The sequence below is a fragment of the Camelus bactrianus genome, chromosome 2 (genome assembly GCF_048773025.1).
Source record: "Camelus bactrianus isolate YW-2024 breed Bactrian camel chromosome 2, ASM4877302v1, whole genome shotgun sequence".
In the NCBI taxonomy this organism is placed as follows: domain Eukaryota; kingdom Metazoa; phylum Chordata; class Mammalia; order Artiodactyla; family Camelidae; genus Camelus; species Camelus bactrianus.
The window spans coordinates 101769979-101782939 of NC_133540.1; the positions used below are offsets into that span (position 1 = coordinate 101769979).

Sequence of the window (12961 nt, forward strand, 5' to 3'; positions counted from 1 at the left end):
CTCCTACATTTTGGCAGAACTGGAAATAGGAAAAAAAATATATTCTGGCTACTGCCATTTTGAAGCCAGGAGTAATTTTCTGTTCAGTGTTGGAGAATCCGTTTCCTTGGGAAGTGTGATAAACCGAAACACAAGCTTACAGTACATGAAAGGGAAGAGCTGTTTTTCTGTTTCCAAGAGAGGAAAGTCCTTAAAGTGTAACTATTAAGGAGATAAAATTTTAAGAATTGTGAGATGAAAAAAAAATCAATGCAATGCTGGCAAGAGAATTTGTGATCTTGAGAGTTTACAAAATGATGAGTGTGTGGCTGGACTGAAAGGCTGTTTTAGAGTTAGTCATTTCCTACGTTTATCCCGCCCTGGCTTCTGTTTTGGTGCAGTTGGGTAGGAGAATGAAGCAGCAGGCAAACAGCCTATATATGCCTCTTCTTACTTAGTACAGATTACTGAAACAAAGTACAGCGACTCACTCCTTAGTTCTTACAGTCCAACAGTGGCCGTGTGCAACCATCAAAACGCAAGCCGCTGCCTCCCCTCCCGCCATCTGAGGTTGCTGAAGAGAGGATCCAAGTCAAGGCACTGTATGATTATCTGCCCAGAGAGCCCTATGATTTAGCGTTAAAGAGAGCAGAGGAGTACCTGATACTGGAGAAGTATAATCCTCACTGGTGGAAGGCCAGAGACCGCCTGGGGTAAGACTGGTGGCTTGGTCTTCTTTACCAAATCTCTCCTCTTTCGTTCTCTAAAGACTTTTGAAGCATAAAGTAGTGGTTTATTTTCTCCAGGTGTATAACTTTTCCTTGTAAATGAAATAGAACCCATTCCCACACCTCCCCATCTGTATGAGAGAGCATTTTTGCACCATGATTTCAGGCAGACTCTCAGAACTGGGCACACGTGGGTTTATATCCTGATGTTGCCATGTACTTCTGTGTGTCCTTGGGCAAGTCACTCACCCTCTCTGAGTCTTCTTTCTCCCCTTGCCTTCTTTCTTCTTTCTTTCTTTCTTTCTTTCTTTCTTTCTTTCTTTCTTTCTTTCCTTCCTTCCTCAGGTATAAATGACATAATAATATTACATTAGTTTCAAGTGTACAATATAATGATTCAATATTTGAATATACTGTGAAATAATCACTACAAGTCTAGTTAACACCCATCACCATACATAGCTACAATTTTTTTTTCTTGTGATGAGAACTTTTAAGATTTACTCTCTTAGCAACTTTCAAACATGCAATACAGTACTATTAACTATAGTCACCATGCTATACGTTATATCTCCAGGACTTACTTATTCTTAACTGGAAGTTTATACCTTTTGACCCCATTCACCCATTCATCCTCCACCTACCCCCTGCCTCTGGCAACCACCAGTCTGTTCTTTGTATCTATGAGCTTGTTTGTTTGTTTTTTCAATTTTTAATTTTTTTTTTTGGATTCCACATGTAAGTGAGTATGGTATTTGTCTTTCTCAGTCTGATTTATTTCATTTAGCATAATGCCCTCAAGGTCAATGTTGTTGCACATGACAATACTTCATTCTTTTTATGGCCAAATAATATTCCATTGTAGATATATGTACCACATTTTCTTTATCCACTCATCCATCCATAGACACTTGGATTGTTTCCATATCTTGGCTATTGTAAATAGTGCTGCAATGGGTGCATATATCTTTTTGAGTTAGTGTTTTCATTTTCTTCAGATAAATACCCAGAAGTGGAACTCCTGGATCATATGGTAGTTCTATTTTTAGTAAGTTTTTGTTTCTTTATTTGTAAAATGTGGGAAAAAATTCCTACCATATAGATTCTTATTCTGATTTATGCTTTCTTTGGAAATTTGATGTTTTCCTGTTAAGCTCCAAGGTAGAAACAGAAACAGAATTGTACTCATTTTCATATTTCTACAATAACTAATTTTGGAAATAAACATTGCAATAGTTGCTGTATCAAGTTGGAGGAAAAAAGACCCTGGGATGCAAAAAAACTTCATTTCAGCTGCAATATATTGTTACTTCCAGACTGGAGTCTTGGGTAGAGAAGAATTCTGAGGAGTATCTGAGCTTTCTAGGAGAGAATCCTGGCATTGATTTCTGATCCTTGTCAAGATTTGGAGATTATAAGTATCTAAGCATTTGAAGTACAGACATCCCTCTTTCTTTATGTTTTCTTGATGATTTGGCTCTTTTACCAGTTCTTTGTTGAGATTCAACATGTGATGGAGACCTTTCAGTGGGAAAAGAGGTATTAGGAGGTTCAGGGCTGTGTAATTAGTTACTCCTGCAGGTGGTCTATTGGCATGACTCGGACTTTAAAAAAACCCCAGTTTTTAACTTCAAAGCTAATAAGTGAATATTCTTTTTAAAAATAATATTCAAACAAGATGATTAATGCCAAAATTCTGTTTTGCTACACTTCCAAACCCAGTCTCTTTCCCCAAAGTAAGCACCATTATTCCTTTAGTTAGTACCCATCCAGGTTATTTTAAACACACTCTCATGCATGTATTGAAATATATGATATTGTTTGCAGATCTGACTGACCTAAATCTTACCATATTTTATGCATTGCTCTGCAACTTGCTTGTGTTCCTCAACAACATGTCTTGGAGATGTTTTCATGATTATAAATTTCAGATTTTACTGATGAAGGTATAGGAAAAGAGAAACCCCTCCCCTGCCAATTAGTGTGTAAATGGATATATTTCCCTTCAATAGCAATTTTGCCATATCTACTGAAAGCTGTACATATTCTGTGACCTGCAATTTCCCTGCTTGGTATCCGTCTTAGAGAAATACTCTTGCTTGCACACAAGAAGGCATGTTCAAGTATTTTTTAAATAGCATTGCTGTAATAGGGGTGTGACTAAACTAAAATATTTCATGGAATATTCTGTAGCAATTAGAGTTAAGTCAATATCTTTGTAATAAGATGTCTTTTTAATCTAGACACTGTGATGTGCTGGTGATCACAAATGCCTGTTATCCTCTTTGCAAAGATTTTCATGTCACAAAACATCTTGAACTACTCATATTGTAACTCAGAAACTTAGTATTTCTCATGCAGAGATTTTAGTTGAATGTTGAAATGAAAAAAGCTTTTTTCTTCTTTCAACAATTTAAGTGGTCAAATGAATCGATTTCCCCCCACGTCCTTTAGGTGTTTAAAAGGATTGTTGCCACAATAATGCCACAAATGCGCCAAGCGTTTTGATTTTTGCTTTGTCTTTTGTTGTAGGAATGAAGGCTTAATTCCAAGCAACTATGTGACTGAAAACAAACCAACTAATTTAGAAATATATGAGTAAGTTTCCTCCAAAATATGTCCTATGGTTGATCTATGAAAATCAAGTACATTTGGGCAGCTTGTAAGTATAGATGCTGGTTTTGGTCTGTGAAAGGAAAAGAAAGTAACACATTTGGCAACTTTAGCTTAAGAGTTCTTTGATCCTTATAATGGTTGATTCAGAAACTTCTTTTCTTAAAATTACTTTTGTTTTGCTTTGTGTGGCCATTTTTTAAAAAATTGTAACAGTGACAGCGTGAAACCAGTCATCTTGCACTTATTTTACTGTATGTCCTACATGGAAAAGTTATTATTTTAAAAATGACATAATTTGTTAAATGAGTGGGAAATCGGACTTAATATATAGACAGATTACTGTATTTTGGCTCATGTTTTGAAATGTTTTGGAAATTGCTGAAGATGAGAAGTAGGCTAATGCTGTGGTTTGGAAGAAATTTGGTATGTTCACTAGAGTTCTGCTTAGAAGTTCACTTTTGTTACACTTAACCGATTTGGAAGATGGAGTTCTTAGCAATCTCTTCCTTAGCCTCTCATTCTGCAGATCAGAAACTAAGGCTGAGATATTAAGGTGCAAGTAGGGAGTGGAAGAGCTGGGAGTGGTCCTCGTCTTTTATAAATTTAGGTTCGCAGTTTGAGCACTGGAGGACCTGCTCCCTGCTTAGATACTTGTTTTGCAGTTAGCGTGTGTTCCAGCAGAGGTGGTAGGTGATGCGAGTTGAGGCATTAGGACAGGTGCTTCTCCGAGAACCAGGCAAATTGAGCAAGTTGAGCAAACTGAGCCCCGCCTTGGTCTGTCTTGCGGCTAATTTGAGCCCACCTGCAGGCCAGACTCAACATATCCCTCTCCTAAAACAATCCAATTCTAAAAGCCTTAGTGAAAAATGTAGACTGTATTGGAGGGGAAGGAGGTGACCGCAGGATCCGTGACACATCTACATAACTTTACCGGACCTCCCAGTGTGCTCTTTCTGTTCTGTCTCCCAAGTCACTCCCCTTAGCTCCACCACAGGGTCTCTCCTCTCTTTCCTTCTTCACTCAGCTTGTCATGCCCGTCTCTTGACCTGTGTCATTTAACTCTGCTCAGAAATTCCCGTCTCCACTCAGTAAAACAAAGCCCCCCAGTGGGTGAACCCACCTTCCTTAGCAAACAGTTGCACAACGACCTCCAGTTACAGAGGCAAGCCCCTTGGGGGTCTTACTCCTAGCCCCAGCTGAAGCAGCCCAGCACAAACAGGTCTCTTTCAGGGCCAGGTCAGGGGAGGTTTTGTTTGAAAAATCTGCTAAGAAAAATCAGAAAAATAAGACTCCCCCCAAACCCATCATAACCCCAGTTTGGATTTTCTAAGCGATTAAAGATCTGTGTGAAGGAACCTAACGCAGTGCCTGGTGGTTAGTGAGTGGACGCTTACTAAGCAGCAATGCTGCTTTCTTTCCTTTCACTAGGAATTAATTCTCCTTGCTTCCCCTGTTTAGACTGGGCTTGGAGTTTGTCTCTCACCAGTTGCTTACACTGTAGATATTGGATCATGAATTAAACTACTCTGAGGTTCGAATTATTATCTCATTTCCTCGGCCTGGATTTATGTATCTTTAAAAGTCATCTTCTAGGGAAGGGTAGGGTATAACTTTGTGGTAGAGCGCATGCTTAGCATGCATGAGGTCCTAGGTTCAATCCCCAGGACCTCCATTTAAATGAATAACTAGATAAATAAATAAATAGATAGATAAATAAGTAAAAGTCATTGTCTTTGATGACTCCAATTATGAAAAGACTAATTTTTAGTTTTATTGCTGTTTCTTTAAAGAAGGGTTTATTAAAATATAGATATAATAATTATCAATATAAATCACTAAAATTCATCAACCCTATGCCGAGCATTGTTCTAATGACCGTATAGAGATTACTGCCCTGTGTTGAAGTGGAGTGGCATGGGCTTATAAATCAGAGACATCTGGGTTCAAGTTCAGCAGCATCACTGACTAATGGTTTGGCTCTGGGCAAAGTTATTTTACTGTCTCTAAACCTCTGAATGATCTGAAAACTGGGGACAATAATGCCTGTCTCATTCAGTGCATAGTAACTGGTCAGTACATTCTAGCAATGATTATTTCCTTGAACTGTGAAACTAACAAGGAAGGGCATTTATAGTTTGGTCCAGCTTGCTTAGTATTACAGGTGTGCTACATTCATAGTTACTTCTGCCCCCCAGTCACTTTATTTGTTCAATCTTTCTTATTGTATGCTTAGAGTGTACCAGATGTTAGCTGTTCTGGGCATTAGAAATAGAGTACAGAGAAGCAGTCTTTGTCTTCATGGAACTTATAGCTTCATGGGGAAATAGACATTAAACAACCCCAAATTCACAAATAAATAGATAATTGTAAGTTGTGGTGGTATGAAGGAACGCTGTGGGACACAAGGAGAAAGCAGCAGGGAAGGGGCTGTGATTTGGATGAGGGTGTTGGGTGGGAGGAGCTCTTTCTAAGGAAGTGACTTGAGGGCCAAAGAGGACAGGAGAGAGTTAGGGGGCCGATAGGGGAAGGAGTGCTCTGTGCATGTGGGCTTCTGACGTCTCGAGGGAGTTTTTATACATAGGAATATTTATGGCTCCTTTGGTTTGAAATTAATATCCAAATTATCAACATTATAGTATAAAAACCTAGTTTTCAGTAAGCCTTCAAATTTAACTTGTAAATCTTGATATACTGTTTATAAATCTAAAAAAATAAGAATGATCACTTTAATTCATACTCAACATAGGAAATGTCCTTAAACAATCAGTCTTATTTATAAGTTCAGTTAATTAAATTTCCTGAAACATTTAACTTCCATTAATAAATGGAATACATTCAGTTTTCTTTTTAAGTGCTTCACATGCCTGAGGGGCAAATCTGCAGTTGTAACAGCTCTTTGTAAGCCCTTACATGATCCTGGAAATGTAATAAATTAAACATATATGTGTGGTAAATCAAATTCTCTTAACTGTGCAAATGTCATTTTAAAAATTAGTTAAATCTTCTTAAACTTCAAATAAGTTTAAGATTAATTATAAATTTAAAATCAAAGACAAAAACCTGATATGCTAGATTCTCTTAAAATTATAGATATCTAAAATAGCAAACATTGATTATTCTGAGGTATGGAAGTATGAGTCTGATTTATCTCGTTGTCTCTATGCTGCATGCTTAATCTTTTCAGGGTTAGGAAGTCACTTACTAAAGCTGATTTGCCTTCCCAGATCTATTAGGGTCTCCAGGTCTAAAACTCAAGACCATAACTTATTGATCTGTTACTTATTGATCAGAAACCTAAGACTGGGACATGGAACTTGAGGCTTACATATATATAGGATGATTGTACCCAACCACAGTTGGACATGCTGGATTTTTTTTTTTAATATGTTGTTAGAAGCCCCACCCCAATCCTGTCTACATCATTCAGTGTTAGTTTAATGATCAGTGTTGTCTTGGTAAAAGAGAGCCTTACCTCTCTGAAAAAACAAACCAAAACAAAACAACTCTTCTAACTTTTACCCTTTGATTTAAATAGATAAAATTCTGAAATACCATGCCCCCAGCCTCCTCTAAATTGCATTCTTCCTATCTTTTTCTGCCTTACATATATTATGATAATAATGCAGATGGAGTTCTGCGTTATTTTAAAGGATCTTTAATTCATCATATGTTTCTTTTTTAATATCATCAATTGTAAGGTGATGTTCAAATTTTTTTATAATTGAAGTATAGTTGATTTACATCATCATTTACTTCTATCTGGCTCTTTTGTTACTACTTTAAAGTCATTCTAAGCATGACTTCCTCATGGATGGACTCAATTTACATTTAAACAAAATTAATATATTTACTTATATTATTTATCACTATAATAAATACATACAAAGCAACAAAATTAATACCAACACATTTTTTTATTTAGAAAAAAATCAATTTATGTTAATTTGTCCCTTTTTTGCATATCATTATGCAGTCTTGGCTTTTTAGCATCCATATTTCACAATGTAGCCAGTGAGGGGTGCCCTTTAAACTAATTCCTTGTGTCTTTAATTCTGCTTCATTTATTTTGAAAGAATTTCTTCTTTCTGTAACAAGAGGTCTCAGACTCATCTTGAAATTTCCTCCCACAATATGAATATTCATTAAAAAGTACTGAGTGATATTCACGGGTTAGCATCATAGCTACTCTTATCCCATTAGCGACAGGTGGCTGTATTACTCCAGAATCACCTGTCATCATCCTCTATTCTCTGTGGTTCATCTTTTTAAAAGTCCATTTTCAATTTGAGGACATTAGTATTTTTAAAACCTGACCATTCTAATTCAGTGGCAGCTTTCTGCTATGAATGGAGAGGGGAAGTCCACGTGATAAGATAGGTTCCATTCTCAAGGGCAGGTATGAGTTTCATTTAGCCATCATCTGGCCCACCCACCTGACTTAATGCATGGTTATATACGCATTCTTCCTTCCGCTGTCCACGCAAACAGTATTTCTGGTAATGTTAGATTAACTCCTTTTAAAAATCTTGTTTTGAAATGAAAGCTCTTCCATTTTTCTTTCTCTCTCCTTTGTTCTACTATTTCCTGTCTTTCCTGTGCAACATTTGCTCACCGATGTGTTGTCATATCAAGCCATATACTTTAATTACAGTGTTACTTAATTATGATTATTGTGTCTAGCTCCAGTGTTCTAAAGTCATTTAATGACATGTTTCTTTTTTTTTTTAACATTTTTTTTGATTTATAATCATTTTACAATGTTGTGTCAAATTCCAGTGTAGAGCACAATTTTTCAGTTACCCATGAACATATATATATTCATTGTCACATTTTTTTCTCTGTGAGCTACCGTAAGATCGTGTAAATATTTCCCTGTGCTTTACAGTATAATCTTGTTTATCTAATAATGACTTGTGTCATGCAGAAGTAACAGCAAGACTGGAGGCAGAGTAGGACTTGGAATTTGAGTGAGGAAAGAATTCCAGTGTGACCAAACTTAGTGATAAGGGGAGACCAAGGAACCAGATGGGGCCTGAGATGGAGTGGGGCAGGGTTATTTACATGTTGGTTGTTCCATTTACTCTACTGAACCTCTAACTTTACTGCAAGGTAACATAGTTAGCAGAGTCAAAGATGTTAGCATGACTTTAATTTCAGAAAGGTACATAGCACATATCAAAGCATGCAAATAAGATGTTCCTGAGAGGAAAGAATTTTTTAGTTTGTTTAACCAAAGCTGTGGTTATTGAAGTGTGTGTTGAAGATGATGACTTCTTAACCACATACTTTTCATGGAAATTTTCAGGAGGTTAAGTCATTCAAAATTATATACTAAGTGTGTGTCATAAAGTTGAATTGAGCTATGATAGAATAAACAGGATAATGGCTTGCAATTAATAAAACTGTATTAAACTAAATTAATTGGCACATAATAGTATATTATTGTGTATCTGAATTAAAAATCACTCCATTTTGTAAAATCAGTTCTGGAATGAGTTCTTAAAAATGAAGGAAATGAAGCAGGCTTTTTTTTTTTTTCTGGAAAGAAATGGAATATAAAATTAAAAAAAATTTTTTTATTGCTTTTACAGGTGGTACCATAAAAATATTACCAGAAATCAGGCAGAACGTCTTTTGAGACAAGAGGTAATTCAGTTTATTCATGAATAAATTTGTGAATATTTTCAAATTTTCTGAGAGGTACATTATTAAGACTATATAACTAAAAAAGTCTTATTGCTTTCTGTTTTTTTCAATTCTAAATATTATTACAACTTCATCTCTACTAAACATTTTCTAATAAGCTGTAAATTAGGTGTATTTATATCAGATCATGTTTTCCACTGATTTTAACCATAATGTCAGGAATGTCTTTCTCTTGAAGTGATTTTAACTCTAACATGCTAAAACTCTTTCATTCATTCCAAAATGTTCTGCCAGAAGTCTTTCTTTGAATTGCCCGTTCACCTTTGCAACAGTGCCAATCCAATATACACTCTGTCCTTCTGAGCTTAGCTCAGATTCATGAAAACACAGATCTAGAAAAATACATGGGGCTGTACTTCCGTTCTTTGGGAACAAAAGAAAGAGTGGAGTAGCCAAAATATCAAACGTAGGTCAAAACTGCTCATTTAGGTCAAAACAAAACAAAACAGCTTATAGTTTAAATTTCCAACTGATGATAAATATCAACTGTGGGTGAATGTAGAGTCAAAACTAGAAAGTAGGTGAGAAGAATATGTGTCGTTATGACCTGATGTCGGATGTTGAGGAAATCTAGAAATATGAGAGAGAAAGAATCAGTTCTGTAACTAAAAACTCAGTGCCAGTAATGGCTCGTGATACGGGAAGTTCCAATTGATAGCTGGGGGAGTGGCCGTGCACGAAGGACACAGAGCCAGCCTCAGGTGGTGGAGGGGTTGGAGGTGGAGGTCAGGCCTGGCCTCACTAGCTGTGGGGAAGTGGAGCCTGGTGGCAAATGTGTGTCTGCTTGGCATGATGACATTACGTATTAGTAGTTCAGAATGGATGATGATGTCATGACACGCAGGCGGAACTGGAGAAGGGAAGTCGACAAGTAGGTCCACAGTAAGCAGCTGGTCACAGGTAATATGACCCGAATCACTGGATGGGGCGGGTTTTGCATGAGAGATTCTGCATCTGACTGGGGGCCAGATCACGGCGAGGTCTGATCTCCCTACAAAAACTAGAACTGGGAATTTTAGGAAACCTTTTCAGACCCACAATCCAGGTATTACCAGTCGTGATATTTTGCCATAACACTCTTTAACCAAATAAAACATTCCAGATACAGCTGAAGCCCACCCCTCCCTCTTCTTTTTGGTCCTCACTCATCAGAGGCAACCACAGTAGAAGGGTGTGTCCCCATTTTGCCTGAGTGTTTGTATTTTTATCACATAAATGTGCATAAACAATGTGTTATTTTATCTGTTTTAACATTTGACATAAGGGAGATCATATATATGTTGATTTTTTTAGTTAAACATTGTATTTTCAATGTAATTCATGTGAGTACGTATGGGTCAAACACGTTCCTTTAACTACTGCGTAATATTTTGTTATCTGAGTGTATGAAAATGTATCCATTTCACTATAAACATTCAAATTGTTTCTAATTTCTTACTTTTACAAACAGTGCTGCAAAGAACTTCCTTACCCATGTCATTTTGTACACAAGGGCAAATGGTTCTTTCAGCTCTGCCCCGCAAATGGAACAGTCTGGTGGGAGGGTATGTGCAGCTTTAACATTACTAGATACTGTACGTTCAAATCATGATTCAGAGTACTTGTACTAATTTATACTCTTACAGGGAATGAAAATATTTGTTCTCTACATTCTTGCCAATAGGTAGTTTCCACACTTATTTTTTTTCCAATTCACTTTTTTTAATTATCTTGTCAAATGTACATTTCCTTGGTAAACAGCTCAGTGGAGTAATTTTTCACGTGTCTTTTGGCCACTTGTGCTGCCTCTGCTGTTACATACCTGTTAATATCCTTTGCTCATCTTTCTGTAGTGTGTTTGCTTTTTCAAACTGATTAATGTCTATTTTAAAGACATTTTCTGAATATTAATCTTTCATCAGTTATATGTTACAAGTATATTTTTTTTGGTCTCTGGATTTTTATAAAACTTTTTTTTACAGAATTTTAAAAAGTTAATGTTAAATTTCTCAATATTTTCCTATATGATCTCTGCTTTTGTTTGTTTTATTTACTATAAGAAATTCTTCTCTCTCCTGAAGTAATAAAGGGATTTTCTATTTTCCTTTAAATGTTTTAAAAATTTGCTTTTCACATTTAGGTCCTTAATCCCTCTGAAGAGTGTGTGTATGTGATATATTAAAATATACATATTTTTCCTGTATATCTTAAAATAGTTTTTGTAATTTACATATTTTCTAATTTTATTTTAAAAAATATGTCTGGGTTAAATCCTACTTGGTTCTGAGACATTAAAAATATATATTGCTGGTTTGGGTTTCCAAATATTTTATTTAGCATTTGTTCTGTTATGTTCAGAGTGAGCCTGGTTTTTAATTTTGTTTCCTTTGTCTAGTTTTAGTATAAAGTCTATACTAGCATCATAAAATGAGTTGGAATGTGGGGGTTTTAATCTCTTTTTCCAATTTCTGGCATAGTTTGTATTAGACAGAAATTATTTGTTCCTTGAAAATCAGCTATATCTTTCATAAAATAGTCTGGCATGCCATGTTTTCAAACAGATAGCTATTTGACTACTGATTTAATTTCCTTTTCTTTTTTGAGATACTTTTTGGAGATAACATATTTACTTAAAGAATTGCCTATTTTATATTTATTTTCAAACTTATTGCATAAATTATTCATAGAAGTCTCATAATTTTATTTATTTCATATTTCAGTAGCCAATATGTTCATATGGCTCAAAAATCAAAAGGTTTTTGAAGTTTTCTTTCATCATTGTCCCCAACCCATCAATTCCCCTCCCTATAGATGAACTATTATTATTAGTTTATTTTGTATCCTTTCAGAGATATTTATTACCAATACAAGAGATATTTATTATATATACATTTTCTTGTGTTATTTTTACACAAATGGTAACATGATATATGTACTCTCTGACCTTACTTTTTCACTTAATGGTATATATTGGGAGTCTTTCCACATTAGTACACAAAAAGTATCCTAATTCATTTTACACCTGCATGGTATTTCTTAGTGTGGATGTATCACAGTTTAATTAACCAATCCTTCATTACAGAAATTTAAGTAGCATATACTCTTTTGTTATTAAAACAGTGCTTCCATGGGTAACCAGTACATACATCTTTTCCCATTTATGTGAGTATTTGTAGGGTAAATCCCCAAGGGTAGAAATTCTGGGTCAAAAGCAGTGTACATTTCTAATTTTTAAGGTATTAAAACGCCCTCTGTAAGGGTTGTACCAATTTATATATCTACTAGACATGTAAGAGAGTGCTTATTTTCCCACAGTCATTCCAGTTAAGTGTTTTAATGAAACATTTGGAACTTTGCTCTCTGACACCTCATTCTCAGGGTGGATTTAATCTGCTTTTCTCTTATTCTGGGAATGTTAAGCCTCTTTTTCTGTATTAAAGTCTATGCATTCGTATTTCCTTTTCTGTAGCGGTCCATCTCCTTTGCAACAATTTTATGGCATTTTTGATGCTTTTTCTCATAATCTGTAGGACCTATGTAGCTACGTTAAGGAAATTAGCTCTTCGTGATGTGTGGCAGCATTTTCCCCAGTTTATGAATTCTCTCTCTCTCTCTTTTTTTTTTTTTTTTTTTTGCCATGAATAGTATTTGAATTTTATATATTGGAATTTTTAAGACAATTTTTTTAAAGACGTTAGGGTTTGTTATCAGGTTAGAATTACTTCTCTACTCCAAGTTTATAAAAGATTTCCCATGTTCTTTGATTACTTTAGTGGTTTTATTTTTTCACACAGGCATGTTTGATCCATTTGTAATTTTTCCTATTATAATGGGTGAGGTTTCGACCCAAGTTAAGTTTTTTCCTCACCAAGTGTTCTTTTCTGTGTTGATTTGAGTTGCCACTTTCATCGTAAACACAAACAACCTATACCTGGGCTTTCTACTTGGTTTCG

The 12961-nt window shown here is 35.6% G+C and overlaps 1 protein-coding gene across 4 annotated transcripts in view; it reads left to right on the forward strand.

Moving 5' to 3' along the window:
- TXK (TXK tyrosine kinase) overlaps positions 1–12961 on the forward strand; it is a 68573-nt gene that overhangs the window by 22413 nt on the left and 33199 nt on the right. For 3 of the 4 annotated variants that reach the window (XM_074348306.1, XM_074348310.1, XM_010962590.3), the window contains 3 exons: positions 487–692; positions 3240–3305; positions 8915–8969. In XM_074348306.1, the coding sequence (XP_074204407.1) occupies positions 487–692; positions 3240–3305; positions 8915–8969 (327 nt within the window). The remainder of the gene's footprint in view (positions 1–486; positions 693–3239; positions 3306–8914; positions 8970–12961) is intronic. The other variant, XM_074348317.1, reaches the window with a different exon arrangement.